The sequence below is a fragment of the Myotis yumanensis genome, unplaced genomic scaffold, assembly GCF_028538775.1.
Source record: "Myotis yumanensis isolate MYYU_CA2020_CCGP unplaced genomic scaffold, mMyoYum1.0.hap1 SCAF_2, whole genome shotgun sequence".
Taxonomy (NCBI): domain Eukaryota; kingdom Metazoa; phylum Chordata; class Mammalia; order Chiroptera; family Vespertilionidae; genus Myotis; species Myotis yumanensis.
Window position 1 is genome coordinate 12734344 of NW_027223753.1, and position 19810 is coordinate 12754153.

The window sequence follows — 19810 nt, forward strand, 5'->3', positions numbered from 1 at the left end:
ATCTGCAGGGTCACTGGAGGGCCACAGGTGCTGTGAGTATAAAAGGCCCAGCACCCCCAGAGGGCAGGGCGGTACCGCTGCATCGCTCTACAATGGGGACACATGACACCTGCTCCTGCCTATTGTGCCCATGATGCCTGGATGTGAACCAGCCTCACTCTGGAATGGGGCCATATGACAGCCTCCCTGCCAGGGACTGCGTGTCACCTATCGGGTAAGTGACACCTCCGGGTTCCTGTTCCTCCAGCTTCAAAGACCTGAACACTCGGGGGACACGGGGTGGGGGACAAACCACGGAGAGCTGGGGGCGGGAGCCACTCCCTTTGCAGAGGCCCACTCACCTTCTCATTTTCCGTTTTGTTCAGGTAATAATCCCTTGAGGGCAAGCCCAGGCCACACTGGTCCACCTGGAGAGAAAGGCGGGAGTGAGAGGGAACCTCCCGTGTCACACGCACCCTGCAGGCCTCCACCCACCAGGAGGAACAGACAGAGCCCCCCTCTTCTCTCAACACCTCCGAGGCCCGGTAGAGCAGCTCTACTTCATAAAACACTGCCCAAGGCGGAGCCGTGGTTAAGAGCCCCTCACAAGCTGTGTAACCTTGGTCAAGTCACTGACCCTGCCTGATCCCCAGGTTCCTCATCTGCAAAATAGGGGGGAAATAGCTCGCCCTCAGGCTGGAAGGGGGATTCAAGGAGACAGTGACAGTAAAGGGCTTGGTGAGTGGGGGGCTGGTGAGGACTGTCCATTCCCGATAGTTACGGCCACACCTTGTCAGACCTAAGTAGGTGTTATTATAATGCGTTTGATCTCTTCTCGGCCATTTGGTTAAGATCAAGTGTACAGTTCGTTTCATTGGAAAGAAAATTGAAGCTCAGAAAGGTTGAGGCACTTGCCCCAGGTCACACAAGGAGTGAAAGGCAGAGATCGGTGGGAACTCAGCCTTCATGGAGAGAGAGATGGACTCAAAGCCATTCCAGGCAGAGATACAAAGGCTGGAGACTGAGGCGGGGGGACCAAGACATGGCTCCAGCTGAGCCTAGGGCAGTGGTCGGCAAACTCATTAGTCAACAGAGCCAACTATCAACAGTACAACGATTGAAATTTCTTTTGAGCCAAATTTTTTAAACTTAAACTATATAGGTAGGTACATTGTTATTAACTTAATTAGGGTACTCCTAAGCTGGCCTTTGCTAAAAACGTCCTCAATCTGATTGAGGTACGTTCGCTGAGGTCGACCCCTTCCAACTCTCCCATCCGCACTCGTCTTGTATACTTGTTTCGTCTATCTCCTTTCCGAAAACCGACTTCTGCGCATGGGCCACGAAGTTTCAATGGCACTGTACGTGTGCGCCCGCATTTGGTATTTTGTGGAAGAGCCACACTCAAGGGGCCAAAGAGCCGCGGTTTGCCGACCACTGGCCTAGGGGTTGACCTCATCCCTGGAGCCCACGGTGACATAGCAAAACCCTGAAGATGCCTTGGTGTTGCAGCAGCCCACCTACCCCAGGAGGCAGCCTGTCCTTTCCAAACTTCTTGCCTGTCAAGCTCTCCCCACTGGGAGCCAAGACTGTCTCCCAGGCCAGGGCAAGTCCCCTCCCCAACTGCCCCAAGGCGGTGCTTGCTAAACTCAGAACAGGCCATGAGGTCCTGCCCCCTCCTTCCTGGAATTCCAGGTCAGCTCACCTGGATCACGTTGCTGTTGGAGTTTTTGGAATCGGCACTGACGTAGACGGAGAAGAGGGCTGAGGTGCGGTAGCGGGTGGTGACCACCTCCAGGATCTCCTGGAAGTTGTCCTTGTCCCAGGGCCCTGTGATGTTCCAGCCCCCGAGCTGTGCGGAGGGAGGGAAACAGGGAGGTGATGAGATGGCGGGGAGACCCGGGTGTGAAACGCGCTTCTGAGGCTGACAGGCTCTGTGACCCTGGTCAGCCACCTGACCTCTCTGAGCCTCAAGAGCAAATGAAAGGGAGGCCGTCATTAGCCAGAGGTCCCGGCTGGAGCAAAGATGCACCCTCGACAAGGGAGCCGTGGGTCCACGGGGCGGCTGCTCCCTGGTGGCTGGGGGCGGGGCCGGGAAGAAGACTTTTCCGGTTCTCTGTTTATTTTTCTAGCACTAAGTCACATGGATGTCATTCCTACTGAAGCATAAATTCAATTGTGCCTAAAGCAACATATTTCATTTATTTGTAAGTTGTACTTATTTATTTTTCCATTACAGTTTACTTTCAATACTATTCTATATTATTTTCAGGTATAAGGAAAGCTCTATATTTTTTAAAAGATTGTATATTTTAGTTTCTCTCAGAGTTAGATTTTTAAAAATCTCCTTGGTGTTCCTGGTTGGGCTCATGCTGGAGAGGGAGGGACGGTACAGTCCCCGGTGCCCACAGCTCCCCACCCGTCCCAATACCTCCCCCTCTCCCCCCAGCAGAGCCGGGAGGCGGGGCCTGGAGGGAGCAAGGGCAACTAGAAAACACCCTCGGCCACCCCTGTGTGTGCACCAGGCAGCCTGGCAGCCCCGGGCCAGGAGGCCATCCAAGGCTGACCGGAAGGTGCCCAGGAAGAAAGACTCTTTCTCCTGGTCAGGGGGAGGGCTCTGCTTCTGCTGCAAGACTTCCTGTTGCTCCTTGTGGACACACCCCTGTCACACACAGACACTCTCTGAGGACAAGGAAGCAGCAACACAGAGAACATTTTATCTGTAAATACAGCCCCTGTCCCACACGCAGATGCAGAGGCACATGTGTGTGACAGACCTCCCCACACAAATACACACACGGATGCCCAGCCGGCGTGGCTCAGTGGTTGAACATCGACCCCTGAACCAGGAGGTCATGGTTCGATCCCCGGTCAGGGCACATAGGTGGTGGTGGTAGGGGTGGGGTTGGGGGTTGGGGCTTGATCACCAGTAGGGGGCGTGCAGGAGGCAGCCAATCAATAATTCTCTCTCATCATTGATACTTCTATCTCTCTCACCCTCTCCCTCCCTCTCTGAAATCAATAAAAATATATTTAAAAAAAATAACAACAAATACACACCGGACAGTCCCACCCACAGAGAGATGAGCATGTGCACACACACGCACACGCACACGCACACAACCCTGGCACTGTCAGCAGACAGGCTCCACCATCCACGGCCGGTCCTGGTGGCAGCTGGGCGCTGGGACAGAAGCCAGAGGGGCAGGCAGGTGGCACGGACGGAGGAGATGGGGAAAGTCTGCCGCAGGAACTCACCCTCTCAATCAGCTCCATCAGGGGCTTGGCCTTCAGCTCCTCGATCTTGGTTTCGTTCATACACGCGCGATAGTACACTTGAGCCTTCTTTTCTGCTTCGCTCACACTGGCTGTGGAATTTTCTGGAACGACAAGAGAGCCGTTTGCGACATGCCCCCCGTCCCGCTGGGAGCCCTGGGTGGTCCTCCACAGGCCTAGGGCCCTGCCTGTCAGGGCAGCGGTGAGGAGCTGTCAGAGCAGGTACGGGACCGCCCAGGGCACAGCCTGGCAAACGGGAGGTGCCCCTGCTTTGAGCTGCCCGCAAACAAGAAGAGAACAGATACACTGCTTCCCCGGCCCTGGTGGTCGGGTGTGCAGACGTGTCCCTGGTTGGCAGCGTGGGCGCCCAGCTGGGGGCCGGTCTGCTTCCCCACCGGTCGCAGGGCCCCAACACCCCCGCCTGGTGCATGGGACAGAGGCCTGTCTAGGCTTCAGTTCCCAGGTGGCCTTCCCTGTGATAAAGACTGGAGTTGGGCGGCAGCCTTAAGGCCTCATTCATTTTATGAATTTACTTTCAGCTTCTTCCTCCGAGAGCCCGGGCACGTTCCGCAGACTAACAGCAGACTCAGGGGCCGTTTGCCATTTCCCTTCCCAAACCCGGCGGGCAGCATCACAGACTCTTACGCTGGGACACCCGAGAGACTGTCCTCCTCCCTGTCCTTGGGCCCTGGTCCAGATGCCACCTGCTGAGGGCCGTGCTCCTGTATGTGTGAGAGCACAGGGCAGGGTCCCAGCGGCACCCGGGGAAGGCGACCGCTTCCTGCTGTTCAGGCCACAAGGACCTACTATGTGCCTGAGCTTTCGTCTCAGGACCCCGACCCCCTCATTTCCCTCTGTCCAGCTTGCTCCCTGGGGGGCTCCTCGCTTCTCTGGCCACTTTGCCTCAGTTCACATTTGTCTTTCCTGGACCCTGAAACTCCCTCCTTTGCTTCCTTCAAAAATATCCCAAACCCCACATCCTCCATGAAGACTTTTTTGGCAGAAGGTTACCCATTCATCCACTAAACAGATGCTTACTCTGCACAGGCTTTGGGGGTGCAAAGACAACCTCCCTGTCCTCTGGAAAAAAGCCAGGTGGGGTGAGGGACGACGAGAGTGGGCTGGAAGAGGTTTATGGGGGAGAGGAGGACTACGTAATACTTTCAACAATAAAGATTAAAAAAAAAGAGAAAGCCCACCCTGGGCCTTCTGCATGGGACACTGTCCAACTCTCCTCGGCCTTCAAGGCCCCTTCAGGGGGTTCCCAAGAGGTTCATTCATGTAGGCTCTCAGCACTGAGCACCTACTGGGTGCCAGGCACTGGGCTGGGCACCAGGGTTTACAGCCACGAATAAGACCTGCTCCCACCCCCAAGGAGCTCACGGTCTAAGAGTACACACAGGCGTACAAAGATGTGGACCGCAAGGCACCGAAGTGCTTTAACGCAAATGGTTCTGGAACCCAGAAAAAAAGTCACACACTTGGGTGGGGTGGGGCTCGGGGGCCTCCAGAGGGCGTCCTATTTGAGCTGCTTCTGGAAGGTGAAAAGTTACTCACCAGGTAGGAATGAGGGAGGGGGGCACTGGGTTTGCGGGGAGTTGGAGAGTGTGAGGAAAAACAAGCATAAAAGGGCATGCAGTTTGCAGAAAAGAAATCCATTCGCAGCCAGTTGGTGCAAAGGACACGAGTCACTTCCTGGCTGGTCTAATCAGCTTGCCCAGCCCTCGTCCTGAAGCTTCCCGCCCCCAGTTCTTAGCCTCAACAGCACCACGGTTTCCAATGGTTGCAGAGCATCAGCCCTGCCTGGCTGAAGTCAGGGGACAGTCCGAGAGGGAGGGGTAGTTTGCAGGGCGACAGGGTGACAGCGTGCCAGGGGGCAGTGATGAGGAGCTATGGGGGCACACAGCCCTGCAGGGCAGCACCAGCATGTCCCCGTGCCCCTCCGAGCAGGAGGAGAGCTCCCTGGAGGAAGGGCAGGGACTTGTCCATGCTCCTCACACTCAAAAAGCAGCAAAGCAGGAAAATCGAAGTGTTCCCCACCCCCTCCCAGGGGCTGCGTTTCTACGACAACACCTCCCAGCAGCTAGGCTCCTGGACAGGAAAGCAGGCATCCTCACTGGCTGGCCACATCTGGCTCTGGCCCTGACCCTGAAATGCCAGGGCCAGCGTCAGGGGAGGTACACTCTGTGCGCTCTGGCCCATCAGGGGGCCGGGCACCTCCCTCCCCCAGTGCCCCAAGGCCACCCAGATAAAGGCCCACAGAAAGGCTCCAGGGACAGGCTGGCTGGCTCATGACAGCAACTTCCAGGCGGCCCCCTCCCCCACCTGTTTGCAGTCCCCCAGGGACCTCCGGGAGGGGCGGGAAGGCAGCCAGCCTCCTCCTCTCCTTCGGGGTTCAAACTCCCGCTGAGCTCCGCGCCCTGGGTGTCACTCCACCCATTTCCCCACAAATATTACCAAGTTCTTATGGTTTGGTGGCCGCCAGGCTGGGTGCGGAGGTGGCATAGGCAACAGGACGGGAGTCTGACGTCATAGGGCCCCCGCAGCCGCACAAGGGCCAGACAGACAGCCAGCCATGACAGTCACAAAGGCCTGGGATTAGACAATGGGGCACATGTGATAAGAATGACCCGAGGCCTTGGGGGAGGATGGCCCGGGAGGCGGGGATCCCTGTGAGCTCTCGGATGAGCTCCACGTGGAGTGGACATGGGCTGCCTCGCCCACCAGTCTGGGCGCTGGTCGTGCCTGCTCCCCGGCGCCAGTGGGCACATAGTAGCCACCAGCGACGTCTGCTGAAAGCACAGAGCCCAGTGTCTGCTGCTGCTAAGACGGGCACAGCATCTGGGGGGCGACAGGGTGATGAGGTGCAGCTTGCACACCGCACGGCGAGGAAATGAGGCAGGTGGGGCAGAAAGGGACCGGAGTGAGGGTCCCACCAGGAGTCAGTGTTCATACCCCGATTCCCTGGCTGACCTGCCTGGGGCGGGAGCCCTGGAGAAGGGGAAGCCCCTCCCCTGCTCACCCACCTCCTCACAGGGCACCTACTACCTGGCAGGCACCAGGGGGACAAGAGCTGAAGGGAGATGGCCAGGTGGGAGCCACTGTAACAGTGAGTGGTGAGGGCTAGGCCAGGTGGCAGCAGACAAGGGGAGAGAAGCAGAGGGAGCAGGAGGGAGAGGAGTCAGTCCAGCATGCTGCCCAGGTTTCTTGGTCTGAGCAAAGAGTTGCTACTGAGGTTCGGAAGGCTGGGGTGGGGGCAGGGGTGGGAGTGGAATAGCTGTTCAGATGTCTATTTAACCTGAGATGTCTATTAGGCATCCAAGTGAACCTCTCTCTGGGTGGGAGTTTACAGAGCCGTACCTTGAACTACTTGGAGTCCGAATGGACCCTAGAGTATACAGACACCTTAAACTTGGCTGAGCCCCAGACCACTCATTTACAACACGGGCAATATTGCCCCCAAAAGGGAGAGAATTAGTTCTTAGGGGGTAGAAACAACTTACTGTTTTTATTTTTAAAGGAGTTTTTTTTTTCTAATATATTTTTATTGATTTCAGAGAGGAAGGGAGAGGGAGAGAGAAACAGAAACATCAACGATGAGAGAGAATCACCGATCGGCCGCCTCCTGCACATCCCACACTGGAGATCAAGCCCCAAACCTGGGCATGTGCCCTGACTGGGAATCGAACTGTGACCTCCTAGTTCATAGGTTGATGCTCAGCCACTGAACCACGCCAGTCGCGCCCAACTTACTCTTTCCATGTGTACATACAGTACGTAACAGGTGTACAGTATATCTGTGGCATTAAACTGATCTGGGCCCTGCACCTCCCAGCTGCCACCTGCTACCTGCCGCCTGTCTCCTCCTCTCCTCGTGTCCACGTTCCTGCCCCAGGGCCACGGTGCTCACTGCTCCTCCTGCTTGCCACACTCTTCCCCTCACATCCATGTGGTCTGTTCGTTCACTAAATTCAAGTTCCTACTCAGATGTCCCCTCCTCAGAAAGCCCACCCCTTCTTTGCCTCCTCTTCCCTCTCAGGCCACACATGTTCTTTGCTTTTTTTCAAAGCCCTAATTCTTCATAATCATATTATTTACTCATTTATTTGCTTACTGTTTGTCTCTCCTGCTGGAATGAACTTCCACAGGAAAAGGCTGTCATATTCCTGACGCGATGTCTGGCACATAGCGTGCAATACAGAGTCACTGAATGAATGAATGAGTGAATGAGTGAATGAATGAGTGCGTGCTCTGGCAGCTCCACAAAAAGAGGTGTCGACCACTTCGGCCTGAGGGAGGAGGCTTGGGTTCAAAGTGAAAGGAGCCACAGACAGTTTCCTCTCTGGGAAAAGCGTGGTTTCCTGTAAGACACCCTAGCCGAGAAGGTTCCATGGGACCAGCAGGGAGGAATCAACAGGCAGTTCCCAGAACTGAGTCGGGAGGTGGTGGCACTGCCAGGGCCCCAGTGGAGATAATGTGGCTCCCAACTGCCTGGGTCCTTCCTCCTAGCGAACCCGAGTTCCAGAAACTTCCTCAGTCACTTCCCCAAAGTCCCAGGGAAGAAAGACAGCACACCATTTAATCGGCCTGCTTCTTCCTCTGGGAGTTTATACTGGCACAGCCCCTACCTCCCGCCTCACTCCCCGGGAGGAAAAAATGCCCAGGCAGCTGGGCGGCTGCAGAAACGGGGGTTACTGGGAATTCTGGCCAGGAGCTTGTGGGGGAGGAAGGGGGCAACTCCACATCAGAGCAGGACCAGTGTTTGTCTTAGATAAACCCACAGACTCAGCTCAGACAATCCCAGCCCTCAGGAGCCCCATCCTGTGAGGGGATGTGGGGACCTGATAAAGGAGTGCCTTTTGCTGCAGAAGAATCAAAAGAATAATAACACGGCCACCACTTCCCCTGCCCACTTCAGCCAGGCCCTGTGCTGAGACCTGTTCATCAGCACCGGCACCCTGGGGTGCACAGGACCACCTCCTGTCAAGGCACCTGCCTAGGGCAGCAGAGCGAAGGGGCAGCACGCTGGGATTGGATGGAGCCCAGGCGTCGGTCAGCCTCCCTGAGAAAATGAGCTGCTTCCTGTGTGTGGGCGTGGCTGTGTGTGCATCTTGTCATAACAATCTCCACCAGTGGGTGTTAGTATCACGCCCAGTTGATAGGCAAGGGGTGGGGGAACCGGTCCAAGGTCACACAAGTGAGTTCCGAGGCTGCCAGGACAGGAGCCGGAGCTCTCTCTGCTTTCCCGGCCTTGCCTGCAGGCCGGACACCCCCTCCCACCCTCGGGCCAGGTCATCCATCAGGCCATTTAACCATTCCCCAAACGGGAGGGAAGGGCCGGCGGCTGCAGCCATGGTACTGGACAGAAAGCATTTCCTACAGGTTCCGGATGACGCAGGAAGATGAAACTACATTAGACAGTAAATACTGGAAAAATAAATCCGAATGAAAATACAAGAGCTGTCACAGGTGACAGGATTAACTGCCCAGTTACTGACATGGACAAATGTAATGCTACAGGAATAACCCTGTATGTGTTTCTCGAGGAGAGGTGTCAGGGGGAGGAAAAAGGAAGGCCGCTAACTTTTTCTTCATGGAATCTGTATTGCCTGAATGGTTACAACAAGCAGGCATGAATTTTTTTTTTGCGTGTATTACTCTCATAATGTAAGACGTCGTAAATGTGACAGGTACACAAAATGTAATTGCAGCTGAAGCCGGAGAGGCCCTTTGGTAGCCATGGGAGGCAAGAGGGAGGAACAAGTTTGAGAAAAGTCTCGCAGGACTGAAAGGGGGTGGGGTAGGGACTCTGGGTGGCAGAACAGTCTGTGCTAAAAGCACACACTGGCAAGCCCAGGGCAGGCCCAGCCCAAGGGGCGATCCTTCCCCTGATAAAGGGAGGACACACTCTTGTCTCCTATGAGGACAGCCCAAGCTGGCAGCTGGGTGGGCGGCAGTGTCTCATGGACGAGGCATCTGTCTCATGCAGCTGAGGTCACTGCCCTCCAGCCAGCAGGCTGCAAGGACATGCCACGGTGGCACGAGGCCTAGTTCAACCCACCTGCTACAGATCTGCCTGGATTTCCTGTGAGGGGCTAGGGTGAACTCACTGTCAGACAGGGGAGGTCTGCCCAAGGTCACGTGCAAGCTGATCCTTACAGCTGCTCTGCATGGCCAGCTGACAGTCCTCACCGGCACTCTGCCTGTGCCCTCTCCTCCTTCCACCTGGGGAAGCTCACCCCAGGCCAGCTGGGACAGCCTGCCCCCCGCCGCCCCCCCCACCCCACCCCGGTCCAATCCCCATCAGCCTCAGCTCCCTCCTGAAGCCCGCTGGCTGACCCCTTTGTCTTGGGGAAGCTGAAACCAGCTTGGCCTTAAGCCCAAGAATGCACTGGCCCACGCTCCTGGATTTTTTGTCACCCACTCACCTGTCTCCTGGCTTTTCAGGCATTTCCAGGTACCAAGGCCCGAAGGCGAAGGGCCATTTCCAACTAGTTCCCAGGAATGGGCCTGGGGGCGAGAGGACCCCAGGATGTACCTCCTGGTCAGTGTGACATGGGGGTGGCCCCTGCTACTGTGCTCACCAGGCCTGGGCCAGGCCTTGCCCAGCCTGGAGCTCAGCCACACAGAAGCTTGAACCACTGTGGCCGCTCCGCAGCCTCTGCGTGGTGAAGGTGACTCAGCAGAGTCAGTAGAGAAAGCATGTGGGTTTGAGGCCCCACAGCCCTGGGGCTGAACCCCAGCTCCACTATTTCCTAGGAAATACGTCTCCTCTGTGTTTGTGAGCCTCATCTGTAAAATGGGCAGATACAGCCTACGCCATGGCTTTAATGAAATACAAGTAAACAGCTCAGCACGATCGTGGGCTGATAACTGGTGCAGTCCGGTGCTTCCGTAAGAAGTAACAGAAGCAATAATTATTCTCCAAACCCCGATGAACCCTTAGGACATCTCTCCTAATGCTCTGAGCTAGTCCCCACTTTCTAGGTGGAGAGCTGGGGCCCCGAGGGTAGAGCAGCCGCTCTGCAGTCACCCGCTTGCTAGGAAGAAGTCTGGGCAGGAAGTCACTGCCACACCCGCAGGTGAGCGCACCTCCTCGGTGCAGGCTCTGCTAAGCACGCTGACCCTCACATGCAAGTCAAACCTCACAGGGACTCTGTGTGTTCGGTGGCATCGTCGCCCCCTTTTTACAGACCATGAAACGGAGCTGGAGAGAAGCTGGTCCGTCTGTTCGAGGCCACACGGGTGATAGGCTCGCATGCCAGGGCTGCCTGACCTCCAAACCCTGCAGTGTGGCCTCCTGATACCACCAGACCCTGGGCCGGGGTCAGGGGCTTGAACGCACGGCTCTGGCTGTTCCGTGCCCAGCTCAGTGCAGCCCCCCGACCCCCATGCCTGACCTTCAGGGACAGGGTGGATGTAAGGCCAGAGCCCAAGGCTGCAGGCCACTCCTCATGGGCCCTGACACCTGGGGGTGGACTCAGTCCTGGCACAGACCCAAGGTCCTCCTGATAAGAACCAGCCCCAGAACAGCAGGGTCGGGACCACAGGCACCGTACACCGTACACAAGGTCCAGTTCTGGGCCTAACTGGGGAGTTAAAGGGCCTGCTCATCCGCCTTTTTCCCCCCGTCCCCTCTGGGGGCTAACGGCTCCCCGGAGCTGGAACCCCTCTCCATCCTGACTGGCAGTGTGTCCTTGGTAAAGTTCCCTAAGACTTCTAAGCCTCAGTTTCCTCATCTATAAAATGGGAACCACAGTGCCTATATCCCAGGGCAGCTGTGTGGACAAGTGGGGGGTGGGGAGTAGTATAAAGAGATTGGTACAGTGCATAGCATGTAGCAGACACTGAGTAAATGTCGGTCTCTTTCCCTCTTTCCTTCACTCCCTCAACGCTCTGAGCTGTCTGCCTGCAGGCTTTCTCCAAGGCACGAAGGAAGCCACACTTTCCCTTGTACCTGAAGGAGGTGGTGTGGACAGGGGAAAAGACACATGACCCAGCAAGTCCCAGCTCTGCCACCTACCAACCTATCTTGGGAATCTGTTTCTTCATCCGTCAAGCGCTTCCTAGCTTCTACCCTGCATGATCAAATGGATGATATCTATAAAAAGACCTCAGTAAACTCTAACGTGCTGTGCAAAGGTCAAGGGTGAAAAACAGTAACACCGTCATAAACAGAGCCTCCGTAATATGCGAGGCCGATTCAAACAAAGCACTTTATATGTATTTTCTCATTTGATTTTTACAACCTAAAGGAGGCATAGTTCCCATTGTACGGACGAGAGATGAAGCCCAGAGAGGTTACGTAATTGACCCAAGATCACACAGTAAGAGGACGAGGCAGCATTTGAACCCAGAGGTCCTAGCCCATCTTGTGCTCTTACCTGGACGATTCCCCCTCTTTGGTTGCTAGTGCTTGCCCAGCTCCTGGCTGTGTCTTTAGGTGCTGGGAAAGGGCATCCCTGAGTTCTAGTCTGGCTACCACAGACAAATTTGCCTTTTAAGCTCCTGCTTCTGAAGTGAAAGCCTGTGTCCCTTTCAGTGGCACTTGGGTAGCATAAAGCAGGCAGGGGCTTTGCTGTCCTGACATACAGAGCGGCAAACCCTGTTCCGATCCTCAGGAAGATACAAGCAGGAGGCTGTGTTACTAAGGGGTCTACCTAGGGGCCCTGCCCAGGAGCTGCTGGGGGCCTAGAAGGAATGGTGGGTGGGTTTCACCCAGCAGCAGCGGCGCCCCCTGGGGTGGGAAAGAAAGGAAAGGTCTCCTTTCATCTAAAAGACATAATTGCCGCCCTGGCCAGGTAGCTCAGTTGGTTAGAGCATTGTCCCAAAAGGCCAAGGTTGCAGGTTCGATCCCTGGTCAGGGCACATAGAAGAATCAACCAATGAATGCATAAATAAGTGGGACAACAAATTCATGTTTCTCTCAAATCAATTAAAATAGTTAGAAAATAATTTTAAATTAAAAGACACAGTTGCCTGAAATTCATAACCGTCAAATTAGAATCCTTTCTTATCTTTTAGAAAACTTTCCCACCGGAAGATTTCTGACCCTTTGAGATGTGTCCCCTTTTAAGGCATCTTCTTCTATTTTACCTACTTTTAAAATTTTTATTGTATTCTACCTACTTTTGAGTATCTCGAGGGTTGGTTGTTTTGTTTTTAAACTTAATATGTATTTGTCGAATTAAGTTCTCTTATCGATGGATTAATTGACTGGCTTTTCATGATCTAACCTCTCCCACCATTTGGGGCCCCAGGATGGGGTCAGCGAGAGAGGAAGATGGCCAAGATATCGGCTGCTAAGGGGTTCAAGCCGGGACCTCTATATGTGACAGCACGGAGCAATGTGATTTCACGCAGAAGACGACCCCAACAGGCAGATGTTAATTCAACACACATTATCTAGGGATACAGCTGCCAACAAGACAGACATGGGATTCTAATCTAAGCATAAAACCATCAGCACCAAGGTCAGCTAGAGGTGCTGAAAGCCTCACAGGGAGCAAAGAGAAGAACTTTAGTTAGAGGCTTATCCATTTTCAGGAGGCCAAGGAAGACTGCTGCCTTCAATGAGTAACTCTCAGATAAACTGTTATGACTTTTATCTGCTCACGGCCTTAAAGTCTAACCTCGTGTGCTCGGCCTTGATTCCTTTCACTCACAACTTGCAAAAAAGCAGTCAAAACTAGTCAACAACTAAGTTGCGGCTGGAAGTCACAAAAGCAAAGACCACGCTGCTGGTTTTTGTGCACCTACTATGTGCACACATGCCATGCTAACACTCTACATGTGTGCTCGCTAGTTCTCCAGACTCTGCAGTTTGGGTATTATTAGTCCTGCTTTACAGATGAAGAAACTGAGGCTCAGAGGTAAGTAACGTAGGCACACAGTGATGAGACAGGTATTCTAGCCCACTCTCACATACTCCAAAGCCTCTGTCTTCCCCTCCAGCCAAGCTCCTCCGTTGACTGGCCTGGCCAGGTAAGCCCTGTTGACGGCCCTCCTGCAGCCCATTCATCGGTCCCCCTGCAGGGTGCTTACCGAGGAGGTGCTTGATGATGGCTTGGTTGTGTTCCCAGAGGTGGCTGAATGTCCCCCAGCGCGAGTGGCCATCAGGCACAGGGTTGGTTTTGATCCAGCCGCCGCAGGCATAGGTGAAGAAGTCCTGGCAGGGGTCCACCCTGGGGTCCATGGAACTCAAGATGGAGCTGGTCACTGAGACGCAGCCCTGGCTGAGGCACACCGAGGGCGTTCCTGGCAGGGGACAAGGACAGGAGGCTAGTGAAGGGCGGGCGGGGAGGAGGCTACAGGAGTATCGTGCAGTGACCAGGGGCCCTGGTGCGCCATGCCCCACCCTGGTCCTGACCACACAGATGAGGAGCTGCATGGTCCCTAGACCCCTCCAGAGAAATTATCTCAGTAGGTTCTCTATTTCTTGGCTTATAAAATAAGACTTCTGTTTAGCTGCCTAAAATCCTTTCTATAGCTTAAAAGTACCCCGAAACAAGTTCTTCCCTCTACAAATATTTATTGACTTTTTAAAAGTATATATATTTTATTGATTTTACAGAGAAGAAGGGAGAGGTACAGAGAGTTAGAAACATTGATTAGCTGCCTCCTGCACACCCCCCTTACTGGGGATGTGCCACAACCAAGGTACATGCCTTTGATCGGAATCGAACCTGGGACCCTTCAGTCCACAGGCCGACGTTCTATCCACTGAGCCAAACCGGTCAGGGCTCATTGACTTTTTATTGTTCCCTGGTGTTCAACAAATTCATTCACTCATTCAATGTTCAACAAGATAATTACTGAGTATCTTTCAGGTTTTTGCTGTGCGCAGTGTGTGTGTGTGTGTGATATGAAAGGTGTAACCCTTTCCTTCAAGAGCTAATAAGTTAGTTGGGGATACACATCATAAAGGAAAAGTCAAAAGACAACAGTAGGAGAAACATCTGTCATTCATTCTACAAACATAAGCTGAGTGTATTTAGTATGTGCCACACGGGTGGTACAGACTCTATGGTGCCAGGATTCAGGAAGAAGAAAGACTTTCAAGAATAGAAGGAACTATAAAAAAATCATCCCCACTGAACACGAGGCAGGAGGGTGACCTCATCGAATCCTCAAAAGAACCAAAACCGAAACAACCCTGAGATCATTTTGCTTACGGCCATTTTCACAGAGGAAACTGAGGCACAGAGAGGCTTAGCACCCTGCTTAGTGGCCACCGGGATCTGAGGCTCACTCTCTCTGTCTGCTCTGGGCCTAGAAGGGAGCTCTCCTGGTGAGGGCCCCCCTGGGGCAGCCCAACCTGTCAGGTGTGGCCTAAGGAGGGACAGCAGTTGGTGCAGATGGGCAGTGGGCAGGGCTGCAAATCCTACCAGTGCCCCCAAAACACAACGAGCAGAGAAGTCAGCTTCCTCTGAGCTGGTTTTCACAAACTCAGGCAGAGGTGTGAGGGCTGTCTGAAGGCCAAGGGCAAGAGGAAGGGGCCGGATCCCTGCCTCAAGTTCGATCAGCGGGCTCTAGCGAAGGAACCCGAAGTGTGGACGGCCTCAGCTGTGGCCCAGCCCGAGGTAGGGAGATGAATCTGACAGCAGGAGCCAGAGGCTGGAGCTCCAGGCTGGTGACTAAGAACGGGCTCAGCGGAATCATCTGTTGACACAGCTGTGCCGGCGACAAGAGGGACTGTTTCCTGAACACAGCTCTGCACCGGGTACTTCATGCACATTCATGATCTCATGTAGGCCTCAGAACAAGCCTCAGATACAGGCGTCACAGCCCGATTAAAGATGAGGAAACTGAGGCTCTGAGCGAGAGAAGGGGACAAGGTCACGCAGCTGGCGGGCAGAGCAAGACTGAACCCAGCCCGTCCTGCTGCAGCAACTCTATGGCTGCGGGTTCCCGCTTTCCCTCGCTGCCTCTGTGCCAGGAACACTGGGGGCTACTACGACCTCTGGTGAGTTCATCTCGCCCCTATACAGGGAGGAGTGAGGCAGGGCAGGCACTGTGAGCGCTCAGACCCGGGATCAATTCCCAGCTTCTGCTTCTGGCTGTGGGCCTCGCACACGTGACCTCATCTCTCGGAGCCTCAGTTTCTCCATCTAGAAATGAGGGAGAACGGCAGGACCAATTTCACAGAGATGATGAAACGACCTCACGGCCGGGCACGGGGGCTCAGCTTGCTAGTCTTAGGGTCCCAGGCTCCCAGGCCGATCTTTAGAGAGTAGAAAAGAACACACCAGCTGGCCGGGGCAGAGCTCACCTCTCTCGGAAACAATGCCAGCCGGGGTTGAGTGGCCGGTAGGCAATTAACATCTGATGAAAACGCAAAGGCCTCCGGGTTGAGCAAGGGCTCGGAGAAGCTGCGCAACAGCACAAAAATCAGGGTGACTTTATTTTGAGGTAATGACTTGTTTTGAGATGCCTATACAACAATTAAAAATCATTGAGCCACTAGGCATGAAAACAGAGGAGAAAACGGTAGGGATCTCTCTAGATTGATCGTCTTAAGCAAAGTTGCATGCCCCACTCCCCACCAGGGAAGGCGCCGGAATCTTTACGGGAGGTGGAGGTGGGCAAGAGAATTTCCGTGTAGTTTGAAAAAGCCTATTCACTATTATGATATAACTTCATATTTGGAAAAGGAAAATAATACTTATTGTTTTTGTACAACAAACTACAGGAAGTAAAGCCTGACAAAATCTTGGCTGCTGGGAATACCCGGAAGACAGCGTGAGAGGGTGATCCTCAGAGAGCAAGATCCACCAGTGTGAGTGTGTGTGTGTGTGTGTGAGAGAGAGAGAGTGAGTGTGTGTGAGTGTGTGTGTGTGTGTGTGTGTGAGAGTGTGTGTGTGAGAGAGTGTGTGTGAGTGTGTGTGTGTGAGTGTGTGTGAGTGTGTGTGTGTGAAAGAGTGTGTGTGTGTGAGAGTATGTGTGTGTGTGTGAGTGTGTGTGTGTGAGAGTGTGTGTGTGTGTGAGAGAGTGTGTGTGTGTGTGAGTGTGTGTGTGTGAGAGAGAGAGTGTGTGTGTGTGTGAGTGTGTGTGTGTGTGAGAGAGAGAGAGAGAGAGAGAGGGAGAGAGAGAGAGAGAGAGAGATTGAGATTTATAGGACTTGGGTTTAAAACAAAGTAAGAAAACAGGAATAGCCTGAGTTAATCACTAAGCACTTTAAGCACCTACTCCACTAGGCACAGGGCAAGGTCCCTCGGTGGTGCTTAAGCAATAAGCTTTGATTATGTAACTATTCGATGGTTTGTAGGTCCTTTACCAACCATTCCTAACCCAGAAGGTACTTAATGCACATTTGATTAATTAGTTTCCAGCCTCCCCCCCCACCCTCATCTAATGTCAAGGTCAATACTCAAGGCTCCATCTCCTTGGGGAAACCTTCCCAGACCCTCATCCCTCCCTGGCTACCTGGGTGCTGAGGTCTGACCACGGACTAAGGGGTGTCCTGGCCGTCTCCCTGTCTACCTCCCCCACTGGAATGTGAGCGGGAGGGTAGGGCAGCATCTTATGTGCTTTTATATTTATTTCCTTTGCTCAGCATTGTATATGGCACCTAACACTGCCCAATACATGCTTGTTGAATGAATGAATGAATGAATGAATGAGCGAGCTTTGTCCAGCACTTGGTCACCACCTGTGGAGGCAGAAAATATTTCTCCCCTTTAGGACGGGCATGATCACTCAAGAAAGCAGGGACAGGTCCCGGGCACTTGTCCGGACAGTGCCTGGCCTCCACACTGAGTTTGTTCTGCTGCTGCTGTTTGAAAAGCACCTGCACGTTTCTAGAAGGGAGGGTGCAGCAGGAAGGTGAATAAATATGTACTTAAGAGCCCAGACATAACGTATAGGTGGGTCTTTCAGAACCCTCAGAGCATTTGCTTTGTCTGGCCTTCTGTTTGCTCAGATGTGGCCGGTGCCAGCACCTGCTGCTGGGTAAGGAGGTAACTGTCAATATCCGGGGTGGCCACTGCTTTCCCAGGCCTGGGCAGCTAATGAAAACACATGGGTTGGCTCAGGGGTCACCTGATCCTGACCCAGCTCCACCCAGAGTTCCTTTCACCCAGGTCCAGGCTGGGAAAACCCTTCTACGTCCCTGAGAAGGCTGAGGTTGAGGCAGAAGCAGGATTCCTTCCCGTGGGCCCCTGTGTGGCCCCATCACAAGGAGCCACCCTTTGGGGGTCCCTTCTGGTTTCTGGTGGAGAAACATCCTGGGAACTCCTGGGCCAGTCTCAGGGCGACACTGGCTGCTGGAGCCTCGCCTGCTCCCCAGGCACAGGACCAGGAGCTGGGCAGAGGAGGGTGGGCAGAGTCCACACCACCCGGCAGAGTGTTCTGAATGGAAGCTGATATTTAGGCAAGATAGTGCCTCCGGCAAGATGGCGGCTACAGGACAAGAGTGATTGGTAGAGAAAGGCTGTTCCCAGCTTTTCCTCCTTCTTGCTCGTTGTATCCTTTATTTATTCAATTTGCAAACGACTTGCACACCTATGGCAATGCAGGGATTATGCTAAGTACATATGCTTAAGAGCGTGGAAATCTTGAATTAATTAATCAAATGTGGATTAGCACCTGTCGGATGAATGAATGAATGAATGAATGAACAGATGCTTGATACAGGAGGGATTAGGGGAAACTCAGATAAGCCCTGCCCTCTCTCCAGGCCCCCAAACTTTTTCCTCATCCCAATCCAGCAGGGCCACCCAGGAGGGCCAGCAACTTCCCAGTGGACAAGGCTCAGTGAAGCCTGGGTGGCAGTTCCCAGATCCTGTAAAGGTTCACAATCTCCCCGATGGGATGAGTGACCAAGTGACCAAGTCTGTGGGGTTGGGCCCCTTGGGTCAACCGAGGCTGTTCAACGAGGTGGACAATCTGCCATCGGAAGGCTAGGCGCTGGGGCACAGGGAGTGAGAGGCTTTGAAATCAGCTGGACTCCCCACCCTCGTTTTTCACTTGGATCTGCCCTTTCCAGCTCCATAAATGCCTACCGAACACCGAGTCTGTGTGAGGCACTTGGCTAGATACTCTCGGCCACACACAGAGAACCAGCCTCAGGCCCCGGGCAGCAGGATGGGAAAGGCCCCGATCATATCGCTACACAAGATAGGACAGAGAAATGCAATTACAGAGGTACACACGGGTCAGCTGGGTGACGGGAGGACAGCTTTTCTGGGAGTCCTCACACTGATGCACCCAGATTAGAAAGGGAGGCAGAGCCTGGGCTCTGGGGCCCCAGGGCCTGTGGTTGAATTCCACTTCCCCGTCCCTCCTGTAGTAACCTCGGGCAAGTCGCTTAGTCTCGCCGCCTCAGCTTCCTCACACGGAAAATGGGGCCAAAAGCAACCACACCTCATGGAGTTGCTGTCAGGAGGAAATGAGACTACATTTGTGAAGATGAGATGTGGTACTTGGTCCATGAAAAGTACTAAGTAAACGGAAGTCATTATGGCTGTTTTGTTGGAACTAAGGATGGTGGACAGTGCCAGCCTGTGTGAATCACCAGCCCACACATCCTAACGACAACAGCACCCACCGCTAAGGTTAAGGAGTCCTGGTAGGCACCAGGTACGCGTACACGTTATCTCTGACCTCAAAGCCACCCCCAAACTGGGCACCATTTCCCCTACTAAAGTAGAGAAGACACAAACTCTGGGAGATTAAGTGACTAGTCCAAGGTTATCATACAGCTGTAAGCTGCTGGGCCAGGATTTAGACTCATGACCTTCTGACACTGAAACCTTCACACCACCCATTCCGCCCGCCCTCCAGGTCCCAGGCCATCTCAGTAACCAGAGTCCGCCGGACTTGGCTCTCTCTGGGGTCTTGGAGGCTCTCTCTGTCCCTTGCACAAGTGGACAGAGCTGAGGGGAGGAATGAGTCAAGCCCACAATGAAACACAGAGGCACCTACTTGTCCGGTACTGGACGCCCAGCACCGCCACACAGGCCACCAGTCCTGCTGCCAGAAGTGCCACCAGCACCACCAGCCGCTTCTCCACCTGGGTCCGCTCGGCCCAGCATCTCTGGCCACTCCGGGGGCTGTGGAAGTTCACCTGCAGGGAAGGAGGCAGGAGGGGTGGGGAGGACATGAGCCCAGGACCCCCCCTCCCCAGGAGGAAGGGGCTCCGGGGCAGGCCCAGGGGAGACATTGGGTGGCCCTCCTGCCTCAGGGGTGGTCCGGTTCCCACGGCCTGGGTCCTAATCCAGGAAAGGAACCGCCACCCTGCTCGGCAGCTCAGATTTGCTCCTAAACTTCTGAGAGTCAAGCAGCTCAGCCCAGCTGGCTTGTGTTTTTTTGTGTCACCCGATATGGGCAGGAGGAAAAAAAAACCCCAGCTTTCCCCTGTTTTTCCAGTAAGGAGCTCGAAAAAGAACAGGATGTTTGGACTTGCAGGCATCCAGTGAGTGTCCAGCTTGGCTCTCGCGAAGCCCCAGCATCGTTTGGCTGGGACGACACGCCACAAGGAGGGCAGCACCACGGATCACACTTCCCAGGAGCGTGGGCGCCCTTATTTAGCTCATTAACTCCCCACAACCCCACG

General features: G+C 54.2%; 1 protein-coding gene across 3 annotated transcripts in view; it reads right to left on the bottom strand.

Moving 5' to 3' along the window:
* Positions 1 to 19810, bottom strand: part of ECE1 (endothelin converting enzyme 1) — a 98701-nt gene that overhangs the window by 24354 nt on the left and 54537 nt on the right. For all 3 annotated transcript variants that reach the window (XM_070404284.1, XM_070404286.1, XM_070404283.1), the window contains 5 exons: positions 19180 to 19321; positions 13300 to 13512; positions 3238 to 3359; positions 1685 to 1831; positions 342 to 407 (listed from right to left, as the gene is read on the bottom strand). In XM_070404284.1, the coding sequence (XP_070260385.1) occupies positions 342 to 407; positions 1685 to 1831; positions 3238 to 3359; positions 13300 to 13512; positions 19180 to 19321 (690 nt within the window). The remainder of the gene's footprint in view (positions 1 to 341; positions 408 to 1684; positions 1832 to 3237; positions 3360 to 13299; positions 13513 to 19179; positions 19322 to 19810) is intronic.